Source organism: Manis pentadactyla, chromosome X (assembly GCF_030020395.1).
Source record: "Manis pentadactyla isolate mManPen7 chromosome X, mManPen7.hap1, whole genome shotgun sequence".
NCBI lineage: Eukaryota > Metazoa > Chordata > Mammalia > Pholidota > Manidae > Manis > Manis pentadactyla.
In genome coordinates this window covers 105,512,377-105,527,578 of record NC_080038.1, presented here as the reverse complement: position 1 = coordinate 105,527,578, position 15,202 = coordinate 105,512,377, and the positions used below count along the sequence as shown (strand labels likewise).

General features: G+C 44.6%; 1 protein-coding gene across 16 annotated transcripts in view; it reads right to left on the bottom strand.

Moving 5' to 3' along the window:
* TMEM164 (transmembrane protein 164) overlaps positions 1 to 15,202 on the bottom strand; it is a 314,697-nt gene that overhangs the window by 136,513 nt on the left and 162,982 nt on the right. For 14 of the 16 annotated variants that reach the window (XM_036912672.2, XM_036912666.2, XM_036912659.2 and 11 more), the window contains one exon: positions 9,230 to 9,308. The exons of the other annotated variants lie outside the window; for them this stretch is intronic. In XM_036912672.2, coding sequence (XP_036768567.1) covers positions 9,230 to 9,308 — 79 coding nt within the window. The remainder of the gene's footprint in view (positions 1 to 9,229; positions 9,309 to 15,202) is intronic. 16 annotated transcript variants of the gene reach the window in all.

The window sequence follows — 15,202 nt, the reverse complement described above, 5'->3', positions numbered from 1 at the left end:
CAGACGTGCACTCAGTATGCACAAGGTTCTGCAGCTTTAGAACTGAGCAAGGAACATCCTGACCTCAAGATTCCACAGTCTAGTTGGAAGGCAGCTGTATAATTAATGAGAGGCAGTATTACAGTTGTTAGTAATTTTTTTAATAATTATAGAAAAACACTATACACTTACCATGTGCCAGGCACTGTTTTACATACTTCACAGATGGGAAGATTTGAATCTTCCCAACACCCCAAGGTAGGTACTGTTCCTATCCTCACACCACAAATGAGAAACTAGATGCAGAGAGGTTAAGTAAGCTACTAGCCCAAGTGGCAAAATCAGGATCCAAATCCACAGTCTGCCCGAATCCAGTAACTACCTGGAGCAACAGCATGGTGTGGTGGTGGTGACACATGCCTGCCTGCTTTCAAATGCCAGTTTCAGCTCTAGTACAGGGGCTTCTAACCACAGGCCCCTTGGGCAGTTTGGGGACTCCTCTCTAAACATACTTTTTAAGTATATAAAGTACAAAGATATAGGATTATAAAAGAAAACAACAGTATTAAAATACTTTAAGAAATCAACCTGCTTTTCAATTTTGAGCTAATAATAAAGTGCAATTGATTTTTCAAGATACGAGGTTCCTGCAGCAGCTGTAATATGAGAAGAAAACATCTTTGATTTACATTAATGACAACATGCCAAGCACTGCTGCTGTCACTGTGGGCTGTTGTCCCGATTCAGAACTGAAGGAAATGCTCTATTTCTTTTGGAGTTAATACAAGTGACGATGTGATTTCTTTCCCTTATCCACGGTCATGGGCCCCGTTAGTCTAGTACTTTTTTGTGAGGATTAAATGAGATCATGTAAAAAGTATGAAAAGAACAACAAAAGCATGTAAAACACTTATCCAGTGCCTGGTTCATGGGAAGTGCACAATAAACGTTAGCTCACAAGATGTATAACAGAGTATGTGGAATGTGCAATGTGGGGATATACAGTCACTCATTCATTCAGCCCTGGAATACCAAAAACAAAAGAAAAATTCCTGTTCTTAGGGAGACAGGCTTGTCAACAGATACCTGCACCGCAGTTTTGAGAAGGGCAGCCACAGGTCAGTTACAGAGGGCTGCCTGGAGGAGGTGACTGCTGAAGTGAGTTTTAGAAAATGAATGCTTTCTGAGCCACTGCAATTCTATGTTTCAGGTTAAACAAGCTGGAAAAGGCACATGTGGCAGAAGTCATGGCATTTTCAAGGGCATGGGGTTATGAAAGTTGCACAGTAAACTTGGGGAACCTGAGGGATTTTGGTATCACTAGAGTGCAGAGTTCAAGAAAGGAGGAGAAAAAAGGGAAGAGGTTGGGGAACGGGGGTGGGGCCGTGACACACTGGGTCTTTTGTGCCCCTGGGAGCATGCTCTGGGGACTACGGGGAGCCACTGGAAGTTTCCACACAGGGAAGTGCTATGATCTTGTTTGGGCTTTCTAAAAGCCAAATAGCTTGGGAAGCTACAGGGACAGACTGTTAGGGGGAGCTGGAGAGGCTGGAGGCAGAGAGACCACACAGAGCCAACTGTCACGGCTGAAGTAAGAGACGAGTAAGGCTCAGCCCACGGTAGTGGCCCTGCAGATGGTAGGAAGGGGACGGGCCTGACAGAAGTTGAGAACTTGGAAAGCAGGTGAACACAGTGATCTCTCCACACTGCAGCCAGCCAAAATCTTCTCCATGAGCAGATTTGATCCTGTCGGACTATTTGATTAACAGCATTGGGACAAATAAGAAGCCATCTGGAAATAAAGGTGGATCCTTACTCACACTGGATACCATCCAAAGTAGATGGAAGATTTAAAGATTTAGAAAAAATGGAACTATTAAGAGAAGAAAATATGGGATATACTTTTTTATAACCTTGGAGGGGGGATGGGCTTTCTAACCATGATTCAAAATTCAGAGGCATGCAATAAACATCCTACATGGCAAAAAATAAATCATAAGCCAAGTTATAAGAAAAATGACAAAACTGGGGAAAACAGCTGCAGCTCATTTCATAAAGGGCTACCACCTCACAGTTATTTATAAAGACCTCCTAGGATTCAATTTTATAAAAACAGCCAACAGCATAAAAGAAAAGCGAGCACAAGGGGAACACTTAGTTCAAGGAAGAGCAAATCAAATGCCATCTTAAACGTGTAAAAAGATGCTCACCTTCACTTGAAGTTCAAGAGAGTCAAATTAAAACTGAAATGATGTACTGTTATTTTTACCCATCAGATGGACAAAAATTGAAAAGGTTGGAAATCCTCTTTTGGATCAGCTCAGTGGAAATAGGCACTGCTGCACATTACTAGTGAGCAATTCTTAGGGGGAGTAGGTTCCAGGTTTATTGAGATATAATTGACATATAACATGTTTAGATTTAAGGTATATGACATGTTGATTTGATACAATTACCTACTGCAAAATGATTACCACTGTAGCATTAGCATTTAAATTGGTATGACTTTATGGAGTTGGAAATACCCATCAAAATTATAAACACATACACTCTGATTCAGCAGCTCCACTTAGGGGCATTTATCCTATAGATATACTTGTACATATGCGGGAAACGTAGGTACAGGGTTGTTCGGTGAAGTGTTATTTAGAATAGAAAAGACTTGAAACAACTTAAATGTTAATCGATAGGAGAGAGAATAAATAAATTACAAGTTAGTGTTAAAGCCTTGTGTTACATCTAACAGCAGGAATCCTGCAGCCATACCACTGGGTTCCAGTCCTGTGTGTGCCACCTACTATGTGTCAGTTTCCTCATCTGTGAGAGGCAGGTGACAGTAACAACTACACAGAGAACTGCGGCAAAGGTCAAACGAGTTACCATGCAGGAAGAGCTTGAAACAACGTCTGGCATGTCACAGTCCTATAAAAAGTGCTGCCCTTCTTACTACACTGCATTTTATCATCCACACAAGGGAACACGTGGTGAAAAAGAATGACAAAGCTTCTGTGGGCTGGGCTTACCCAGAAAGTTTTCTAAGAACTACTGCTGAGCACAACAGATGTGTACTATGTGAACTGGGGCAGAGGGGGATGGGGGGGCAGGTGTCTCAAGAAGGAGGAAAGTAAAACATTTTAAGAGTTTATTTATATATGAAAAAAGAAACTCTGGGAAGATACACAATAAACCAAAGTAGTGGCTACCTGTGGAGCTGGAGATGGACAGCATGGATGGGGGGAGGGGGTGATTTTTCACAGAAAGGTTTCTTGTTTCGTACATTTTCAACTATATAAATGAATTACAGAGGAAAAGGATCAATAGGAAAAGCAAACTGATGGCACACTCCTTCTTCAAGCTCTCCCTGGCTTTCCTCGGCTCTTAGAGTAAAGGCCACTCCCCAGACCGTGGCTGAGGAAGCCCGAATCTGACCCCCAGCCTGCCCCTCAGGCCCAGGGTCATCCACCCTGCCCTCCCCTCAACCCCTGCTCTTCCTCCTGCCACAGAGCTGTCGCACATGCTATTTGTCTGGCCTCAGGTTCACCTCCCCTCTTCCTACACTTGCCTAGTAAACTCCTACTCAACCTTCAGATTCCAATGAAATGTCACTTCCTCAGGGAACTTTCTCCAAAACCTCCAAACCACGTCAGCTTGTTTTATTCTAAGCTCTTATAGCAGCATGTTCCTTTCCTTCAGAGTACTTGCTTCAGTTATAAGCAGGCATACTTGTGTGATGATTTGATTCATATCTGTCTCCCCCTGACTACATTACAAATTCTATGAGGGAAGGGGTGGTGTCTAACTCTGTACCCCACTGGCTACTGCAGAGCCTGGCAGAAAAAAGGCATGTGTAAATATGCTGCTATGGTGAATTCCTATGGTGAAATCCTAGCCCCCCAAAATGATGGTATTAGGAGGTAAGGCCTTTGGGAGGTGCTTAGGTCATAAGGGTCCCACCCTCACAAATGGGATTGGTACCTTATAAAAGAGGCTCCAGAGGGTTCCCTCGCCCCTTCCACCATGTGAGGCCCCAGTGAAAAGGGGCCGGCTACGAGCTACGGAGAGGATCCTCACAAAACGGCAACCATGCTGGCAACTTGACCTTGGCCTTCCCAGCCTCCAGAACTGTTGTTGATGGCATTTTGTTACAATGGTGCAGAAGGATGAAGACAAATGTGCCAGGTGAATGGATGAGACAGACGCGGACATAGGGATGATTCCCAGGTTTGCTGGGGTGACCGGGTGGTATCATCTGTCAAGAACCACAGGAGGAGCAGAAGGGCTGATGGGGAAGAAAATGAGTGCGGCATGGATGGGTTAAACCTGAGGTGTGCTTGGGACCTTCTGGGGCAGATATTGTGTAAAACTGACTCTCCTGAGTCCGGGCCACAGGCAGCAATGTGGTGGCCATCATTCTTCAGACTGGTGGGTCACCTGCATGAGCATACATGACCATGCCCAGAGCAGTGGAGTGAGAGGTAAGCCCAGAACAGAACTCTGGGGAAATCAACATCTCAGAGGGAAGAGGAAAAAGGACTCCTGAGAGAGACTTGGGAAGGCACGGTCAGTGAGGGAGGAAAGCTGAGAAAGAGGGTGAGTTTGGAAGTTCTGAGCACAGAGAATTCCTAAAAGGACTGATCAACAGTGTCCACAAACAGAGAGTTCCAGCAGGACCCAACCTGACAGATGGTCATTAGATTTGGTCATATGGACACTGTTAGCAATCTTCAGAAGTGCTGTTTCCATGAAGAGGTGGGCGGGGGGTAGACAGTCAGTGACAATGTTCTGAGGAATGAAAGCTGATTGAAAAGGCAGGCTCATCAAATGTGCAAACCAAGTCACCCAAAGTTTTAGCCTGTTCATGAGGTGAGTTCAAGTGGTAGATAGACACAACATTTCATTTTTAATACTTATGTGCCTAAAGTGTATTAAAATATAACCAGGGCATGGAATCCAGGATTTCACAGGAAGTGTAAAGTTTCTCTTAAAAAAAATGTATCTTAAGAAAAAAGAAAAATCAATAGATTTAAGGACATATATCACATACATCATAATATAGTTTCATAGATAAGGTAAAACTTGTCATGCCCAGAGAACTGCAGTTTAGGAAATACTGTTTGGATTATTCTTTTAAGATGCTTGACTATGAAGGGAAGGTGAAAAAGTTGTGTGGGGTTGAGAGGAAGTTTGTGAGCCTGGGAAGACTTCAGCAGCCCTACTGACTGAAAAGCCTATGGTGAAAGGGTTGAAAATACAGATAAACAGGTGACTAAGTGATGGAATGGAGCTCCAGAGGAGGTGGGAGGGTGGCAGGTAATCACATTGGGATATGCCTAACCAAGTGGACAGCTCCACTTCCTCTAAGATGGGAGGGACGAATGTCAGGATGGCTGTTGGTCAAGCAGCTTTCAGAGTGGAGAGAAGCAGTTGAGGGAAATCTCCATTTTCTCAGTCATTTGTTGGGGTGACATCTATGGGATCATGTTTGGGGAGAGCGGGAAGTTTGAGGAGGATGGTAAAGGTTTAACATATGACTTCTCAGGGCAATGTGTGGAAGGGCTGATCAAAGACAGAAAATAATGGAGCAATGGCATTGAGAGCACAATTACACTGAGACCATGACATTTTAGTGGCCCAAATCTGAATGACTTGAGAGATTTTCTCCAGTAGGCCAAGGCCAGGCACTGATTCAGGTGGAAGGAACAAGGAGGGAGTGAGGCACTTTCAGGAGCTGGTGAAAGGGAAGTTTTAGGAATTGGTCATAGTGGTATAAGCTGATTGGGAAAAAGGAGGCTGAAAGGAGTGGAGATTTGGGTCAAAGAAAGGGACACAGAGGCTGACGATCTCAGATAGAGGAGTTTTAGAGGAGGGGGAAGACAACGTTCAGGCGGTTAAGAGAAGGGGAGATAGAAGTCACCGCAACTAAGAAGCCCAAACCTTGAGAAGAAGCAGGGGTGGTGTTAGCGGTCCTCACTGCCAGTCTCCAGGCGCCGGCTAGAGTCGTGCTGGTACTATTGAGAGCCATGGGCCAAAGGCATCTAGGAATGTGTTGGAAGTGCCCAAGAGGTTAGGTGGTGGTACAGTGGAAAAAGAGAGGTTGAGAGAATGCTAAAAGAGAAAGCATTTTCCCATAAGGTAGAATGAAATACTGGGGTGGAGGAGATAGTGGGGAGCTGACAGCACATGGGACTGGGCGGAAGAGCAGCCCCTATTCAAGGGAGCTGCAGGCAAGAGTTAGGAGGACTTTGTGTTCTACAAAGAGTTGTGTGTGTGGCGGGCTTATAAAAAATATAGTTCCAGAGAGCCAAAGGCAAAGAGCTGGGAGGAAAGGGAACAGAAATGAGGAGGCAGGCTGAAGGAAGGAAAGGATTGTGGACAAGAGAGGTCACCGTTACTATTATGGTGCCAAAGTGGGGAGGAATGGGACTGCTGCTAAGTACCACCCAGCCACTCCCAAACCACAGGAAGCAGTAGGGCCTTCCTTGCCTTTTCAGGAAAACAGGTTCTGAGCAGGGGCAGTATCTAAAGGAGAGCCATCTTGCCTTGGGTAAAATTCCTGAGCCAATTATTTATGGAAAATTACAAGACTTCTAGGAAAGAGAAGTCCCAAACCCTCAGCTTTGTTGGTTTATAGGGAATAATCTCCCCACAGCTCACTCCAGATCCACTGCCCCTCTGCAACGCCTAGGTCTAAGACTTAGGACCAAAGGTCAAACAGCCTTAAATCCAGACTTTGCTTTAAATCCTTGTAATGCCCCAAGTGAACAGCAGGTGGCAGCAAAGAGCCGGAAAGCAAGCAGGGACCACCATGAGCCCAGAAGCAGGGAAGAAAGAAGTAGGCTTTGGAAATCATACTACCTTCCCACAGTACCCAACTGTCCATCTTCCCCCATAGATGGGGACTCCTTACAGCAGTACTGTGCCTGTCTGGCTCATCTCTGATTCCCTAAGCGCAAATGCTGGGCACAGAGTGTGTGTGCAACAAATACATGTTGAGTGAATGGCTGAACATGGGCAGGTAGAGGGGAGACTCCCAGTCTGATGTGTTTAGGAGACAGACATCTGTTTTGTGGGACAATATGGTGTGTGGGGAAGAGCACTGGTATGGGAGGAAATCTAAGCTGGGCTTTGAATCCTAGCTTTGCTAATGTACGGCTGTGAGCAGGGACCTAATGCTTCTGAGCCTGGATTTTCTCCTCCACAGAAGGATGTTTCACCAGGTTCATTGTGGTAAGAAAATACACAAAACATGCCTAGCACAATTATCTTGCACATAGGAAACACTCGATAAAAGCTGGCACTGAAACTGCAATGGAGTGTGGGAGGGACTTGATAATATGAGTGGATGTAGTAACCACAATGTTTTTCATGTGAAACCTTCATTAAGAGTGTGTATCAACGATACCTTCATAAAAAAAATAGTAGGCACTGGCATTTACTGTGATTATTTTGACTACAGCCTCTTCTCAGGGCCAGACACCAGAGGAGAAAGGAATGAATTACTAACAGTAAGAAATAAATTGAAATTAAGGTTTGGAATCCCTACTTCCTCAGTTTCGTTCCCCCTAATAGTGCAGTGAGAACCCAAACAAGGCTGCAGTGCAATCAACCACTTCTAGAAGGTACAGCCTCCCAGAGTGTGGTGTGGATTTTGGTTTTGTTTTGTTTTGTTTTGTTTCGTGTGTGGTGGTGGTGGGAGCAGAAGGAGGGGGCCAGGGGCCACTTGGTATTTTCTATATCAGACTAGTCTACCTCAGCAACCCAACAAATCTTATGGGCACTTCAGAACACAAATAGGTTATTATTAATAATAAGTATTATTAACTAATAGGTTCATGCACATTTGGCCAGAACTTGTATCAGAAACCTCAGAAATGGGCATAGTGAGTGGTGAGGGTCTGAAGCCTGCCTGGTTCCATCCAGAGTGAGTATATCTCCGAGATTGGAGTATTACTAGGAAGCTGTTTCCTATGCCCCAAATGGCACACGTCTCCTAGATATTAGACACTGAGACTTCCCTTAAAGCCCAGAGGAGAAAATAGTGCATTTAGAGCAAGTTAAAACAAAGGGCTCTTTGATAGTGTGAGACCCCAAGTGGCTGCACAGGGTGAAAACAGTCTCAAGAAACATTTAGACCAGCCATAAGAAAAGAGATCTTCCTAACTGATAGTAAGCAGGGCAGAGGGAGCAAATCTGGCACCTGGTGGCCCGATTCCAAGGAAAGCAGCTGTGCCCTTCTCCCAGCATGCCCTGGGGCTCACTAGGCCTCCAGGCTAGCTCAACCCAGAAGCTCTTAAGATCTGCCAGGATTCCTGCATTAGAGGCAGCGCTACTTTCATACCATCTTCCAGTGGTCTCAAGGGCCCATGTGGCCTCACGTCATTGTTGATGTGACAGAAATGAGACCCTTGCTGCCTGGGGTGAGGTGGGCATGGGGGAGTTGTTCTCCCAAAACAAGGCAGAGAAGGTGGTGGCTAAGACTCAAAAGGGATGTCTTCCAGGCACAGGCCTTTCAGGAAGGCAGGAGCCCCCAGGAGGAGGGCCCTGACAACTAGAAGGGATAGGGACTTCCCCATCCCCTTGGGGGAACAAACATAGTGGAGGGGATGATTTAAGAGTCACTGTGAGATCACAAACAGTACCAGCTTCCGTTCTAGGTTATCTCTACCCCAGGGTGGTGGTATCTCCCCCTCATGGCTAGATGAAGGTTTTCGGTGGTTTACTGTACATGGAGGTTACTGCTCTTTCACCTGCTTCTTCCCTCAGTCCCATGATCCTACAATCCCCCAGTTCCTGGGCTTCCTGACTCTTTCAATATCTTCTTCGGTTCTGAGAGGATGGATGTAATGAGCACAAGGTCCTGCTTGAGATGGCTAAGGGCTTCCTTCTGTCTGTCTACCCCATGTGGCACAGCTGGGGCACAGGGGAGGGACAAGGACAACTGAGTCACAGAGTGTGGAGGGATCCAGGTAAACCTGCCACCACAGACCCAGAGCCCCAGGCCCAGGCCCCAGGACAGTCAGCAACATCTCACCCACCCATAAAGGATGGTTTGAACAAAGCTCTAGACTCTTCGCACGTCCCGTCACACCCATTTTCCCACTGCCTGGTGTCTGGCATGAAGTGCACTGCAGAAACCCAGCCAGCGGACAGCTCAAGGTCCTGGCAGGCACCCAAGAGGTTGTGACTTCCCCAAGCAGGAGGGAGTGGCGAGGTGTGGGGGCAGCACAAGGGAATGGTTTGTCAGCCTTACCTCCTTTCCAAAGCAGGTAGATGGGCACCACGTAGAGCATAGCATGCTGAATGTAGTAAATTTCCAATTCAAAGGGGAGCTGTAAGGACAGGAGGGAAATAGGTGTCTCAGAGCAGGAAGTGCTCATGTCAATAGATTCTGAAGTTGAACACCCTTGTTCTTTAGGTCCCCCATCTTAGCAACATCCATCTTACCAGTCCACCTCCCTTCATAATTAGAGAAAAAAAACAGAATGAAAGAAATATACTTATGACCTAGGCCAGCATCTTCCCAAGTGTGTTTTGCAGAGCTGGTACTTGAAAAATGTTCCACTAAGAAAGCTGGTTAAGAATGCTAAGAACTGCTGCGCATAATATATCCCTTGGAGAGTCACCGTGGAGATCACCATGTGCATTGGTGGTGTATTAAAGACCTGGGTGGTCTCCACCACTACAAACCTGCTTAAGCTTAATGTTGCTTATGCAGTGTTTCCCAAACTTAGCCAGGGCCAATTTTTTTTAAATAACACTCCATATTCTGTAGAATATACTTGAAGAAACACAACTTTATGTCACCTCCTGCTCCCAGTGAGTAGATGATGAACTCCTTAAAAGCTTATTTCTCATTTGACATGAAGTGCATATGGGATAGGATTTATTATTTCCATTTTCCAGATGAAAAAATGTTGATTGCTAGGTCTGGTATGGGCTAGATCCAAGAATAAAGACTTTCCCCACTGGATATTTGGGGTCAGTCCAGAGTTAGCCCTACTTTTGGGTGAAGCCCAAGCAGCTGGGCCAATTCTGGCATGACTTGCCAAAAAGAAATGTCCCCACCCGCCCTCCATCCAACACACCCACTCACTCACTCCTGTTTCCCACATCTCTCAAAATGGAAGCTCTGGATTACCAAAGCAGAGTGCAGTTGCGACCTGGCATGGGGACAGGGCTGTGGAGCTTGGCAGCGGGCAGAGGATGGAAACAGATGGATAGCTAACTCGATTCTGGGGGGAAAAGAACTTCAGAAGCTGGTAAGAGGCTGGGCCCCTAGGGCTTATGCGGCCCCACCACCCCTCCCCCACCACGCACATATACCCCCACGAAAGGGAAGCCCAGACAGACAAGGACACCCAGGGGAAGTATCATTTGCCTGCCTCTCTGTTCTCCACAAGGCAAGAAGAGCACCAAGACAGTGTGCTAATGACAGGGGGCAGTTATCAGCTCCCCATGCACAGAAGCCCAAGCTGCCTTGTGCCAAGGACTGAAAACAAGATGGCAGAGCTCCCAGAATGGAAGCTGGGATGACTGCAAAGCCTGGACAGAGATGCTGGCTTTGGCTCTTGAAAATAAAAGCCCACACAGAAGGGAAATTTCCCACAGACCTGAATGATGTTCAAGTATTATTTTATGCTCACAGAGGGAACCATAAAATCCCAGAAAAAGCAATGCGGTTCCAAGTGTCTGTCCAGGACATGCTGAATAGCTGGAAAAGGTCACAGGGTTTGACAATGGGCATCACATGCATGAGGCAGCGTTGGAGGCCTGAGGGACCCACACTGGACCCTCAGTAATCACGTATCACAGTAATACTGTGGTCTGGGGATCACCCTGCCATCTTACACTGGGTACTCCTTCATGCTTTTTCAAATGTTCTCATATCCATGGTTTACTCAATCCTCTCAGAATCCTCATGAAGTGGGCAGGTGAAGTATCGCCATCCCCATTTGAAAGATGAGGAAACTGAGGTGCAAAAGGGTTAACTGGCTTGACTGCAGTCACCCAGAAAACAGGCAAGGAGGAAATGATCCCAGGAAGGCTCAGCATGCAGGTTGTAATCTCAATCTTCAGGTACCTAAAAGGCTTGATCTCACCCTCAAATGGCCTGGTAACTCAGGCTGCCTCCCCAGCAGGGAACAGAGAAACAGGCCGAGGACCCACAGCCCGAGGTCCCAGTCATGTCCCTAAGCAATGCCACAGCCAACCTCTGGTTGCACTGCAGCTGCTTACTGCCCTGAACTCATGTGCCTGCAGGCCTCTCCCCTCCCTGACAGCCTCCTAGGAAGTAAACACCCTACCTGCATATCCAGGCAGGTAGGTTAGCACTGCAGCTGCAAGCAAGGACTTTGCAGTCGATCCAATGTGTATTTTAGATTTGATTCTGCACTTCATAGTCCTATGGCATTGGGCAAGTCACTTAACTTCTCCACTCATTTTGCCACCAGTAAAATGAAAATAATTATGCCATCGTAAGACTGTTATAACAGATTCTGAGAGGATTAAAGATGGCAGTGTGAGAGGTGAGACAGAGGTTTCCTCCTAAAACTGCATATAATAAGAAAATATAATTAATACAACTAATCCTGAAAGAGCAACAGAAAAGAGAGCTACACCAAACTATATACACCTGTAGAAAAGAGCAGACCTCACGGAACAGGGTAATGTACCAAAGCTGTGTCCTGGCGGGACCCAAGCCCTTCCCCCTCCCACACAGGCAGGAGGAAAAGAAACAGAGCAGGGAGGGAGTGGAGGCCTGGGACTGCTGAATACCTAACTCCGGAGATCTGCTCTGGGAGCACAAACCTACATTTCATGGTGCTTTCATGGGACTCTCCTGATTAGGGGGTTGGAAAGCTGGAGAGACTGAGATTCTAGCTGCTTGTGGAAAGCAGGGATCCATATCCGGCTGCTCTGGGACAAAAGAAAGGCGGGCAGTCTGAGAGACTTCCTAACAGCAAAAGGGCTGCTAAAGGGGCAAGGATTGCACAAGGAGAAAGAAGAGGTAGAAAAAATTGTCCAGGTACACTCTGCCCAGCAGGTATGAAACATTCACGAACTTCAGGCACTCAAGCCCCTTGACTGCCTAAACAGCTCAAAGGACCCCCTCTGTGATACGCACCCTACTGTGCCTTTCACCTGGCCAGCCCCACCTGGCTCACAAACCGGCAAACCTACCCTGGCATTAGGCCAGCCAGAGGGAAGCCCATCTATAGCACCTATGAACGCAAAGCATAGAAGCTTATACCTGTGTGCTCAGCCCACTGGTCCTGGCAGTGGAGGCAGACATAGCAGCCGGGAATCAGGAAACAGCTCTTTCCTCCTCCCAAGCACCCATACCACTCCCCTGCGACCCCCAACATTGCTTCAGGGGCTGAGCAGCTCCAGAGAGTAGAGCTTCTGGGCACTAAAGGGTACCATATACAAATATGAAATGCCAAAGAAACCTGGTTCAAAGTAAAATTATGAATAAAACACCTGAGAAAGATTCAAATGAAAATGAATGCATGAATCTTCCTGAAAGGGATTTCAAAATAAAAATTATTAACATGTTAATAGAGGTACAGAAAAATATTCAAAAACTCAGGAATGAATTCCAGTCGGAGATCCAATCATTGAAGAGCACAATGGAGGGCATTAAAAGCAGATTAGATATGGTGGAGAAGATGATAAATGAAAAAGAAATTAGAGAAAAGGAATACAAAGAAGCTGAGGCACAGAGAGAAAAAAGGATCTCTAAGAATGAAAGAATATTGAGAGAACTGTGTGATCAATCTAACGGGAACAATATTCGCATTATGGGGATACCAGAAGAAGAAGAGACAAAAAAGGATAAAGTGTCTCTGTGGAGGTAATTGCCGAAAACTTCTCCAATCTGGGGAAGGAGATAGTCTCTCAGACCATGGAGATGCACAGATCTCCCAATACAAGGGATCCAAGGAAGACAACACCAAGACATATAGTAATTAAAATGGAAAAGATCAAGGATAAGGACAGACTATTAAAAACAGCCAGAGACAGAAATAAGATCACATACAAAGAAAAGCCCATCAGGCTAACATCAGACTTCTCAGCAGAAACATTACAGGCCAGAAGGGAGTGGCATGTTGTGTTTAATGCAATGAAGCAGAAGGGCCTGGAACCAAGAATACTCTACCCAGCAAGGTTATCATTTAAATTTGAAGGAGCGATTAAACAATTTTCAGATAAGCAAAAGCTGAGGGAATTTATGTCCCACAAACCATCTCTACAGTCTATTTTGGAGGGACTGCTATAGATGGAAGTGTTCCTGAGGTTTAATAGCTGTCACCAGAGGTAATAAAACCACACTAAAGAAAGTAGAACAGCTAATTACTAAGCAAATGCAAAATTAAATTAAGTATCCCCAAAGTCAATCAAGGGATAGACAAAGAGTACAGAATATGATACGTAATATATAAAGAATGGAGGAAGAAGAAAAAGGAGAAGAAAAGAACCTTTAGATTGTGTTTGTAATAGCATATTAAGTGAGTTAAGTTAGACTCTTAGATAGTAAGGAAGTTAACCTTGAACTTTTGGTAACCATGAATCTAAAGCCTGCAATGGCAATAAGTACATACCAATCGATAATCACCCTAAATGTAAATGGACTGAACGCACCAAACAAAAGACATAGAGTCACTGAATGAATAAAAAAACAAGACCCATCTGTATGCTGCCTACAAGAGACTCACTTTAAACCCAAAGACATACACAGACTAAAAGTGAAGGGATGGAAAAAGATATTTCATGCAACTAATAGGGAGAAAAAAGCAGGAGTTGAAGTACTTGTATCAGACAAAACAGACTTCAAAACAAAGAAAGTCACAAGAATCAAAGAAAGACATTACATAATGATTAAGGGGTCAATCCAACAAGAAGATATAACCATTATAAAAATCTATGCACCCAACACAGTAGCACCTCCATATGTGAAACAAATACTAACAGAATTAAAAGGGGATATAGAATGCAATGCATTCATTTGAGGAGACTTCAACACTCCACTCACTCTGAAGGACAGATCAACCAGACAAAAAATAAGTAAGGACACAGAGGCACTGAACAACACATTAAAACAGATGGACCTAACAGACATCTACAGAACTCTACACCCAAAAGCAGCAGAATACACATTCTTCTCAAGTGCACATGGAACATTTTCAAGAACAGATCATATACTAGGCCCCAAAGAGAGCCTCAGTAAATTCAAAAAGATTGAAATTGTACCAACCACTTTCTCAGACCACAAAGGTATGAAACTAGAAATAAAATACGCAGAGAATGAAAAATCCCACAAAAACATGGAGGCTTCACAACATGCTCCTATATAACCAATGGATCAATGACCACATAAAACCAGAGATCAAACAATATGTGGAGATAAATGACAACAATAATTCAACACCGCAAAACTTGTGGGACACAGCGAAGGCCGTGCTAAGAGGAAAGTATACTGCAATACAGGCCTACCTCAGGAAAGAACAATCCCATATGAACACTCAAAACTCACAATTAACAAAACTAGAAAAAGAAGAACAAATGAGGCCCAAAGTCAGTAGAGGGAGGGACATAATAAAGATTACAGCATAAATAAATAAAATCGAGAAGAATAAAACAATAGAAAGAATCAATGAAAGCAAGAGCTGGTTGTACGAGAAAATAAACAAAATAGATAAACCCCTAGCCAGACTTATCAAGAAAAAAAGAGAGCCTACACACATAAACAGAAACAGAAATGAGAAAGAAAAAATCACTACAGACACCACAGAAATACAAAGAATTATGAGAGAATACTATGAAAAATTATATGCCAACAAACTGGATAACCTAGAAGAAATGGACAACTTTCAAGAAAAATACAACCTTCCAAGGCTGACCCAGAAAGAAACAGAAAATCTGAAAAGACCAATTACCAGCACAGAAATTGAATTGTAATCAAAAAACAACATAAGAACAAAACCCCTTGGCCAAATGGCTTCACAGCTGAATTTTATCAAACATTTAGTGAATAACTAATACCGATCCTCCTTAAAGTTTTCCAACAACTAGAAGAGGGAATACTTCCAAACTCATTCTATGAGGCCAGCATCACTAATACCAAAACCAGGCATAGACACCACAAAAAAAGAAAACTACAGACCAATATCCCTGATGAACATAGATGCAAAAATACTCAACAAAATATTAGCAAACTGAATTC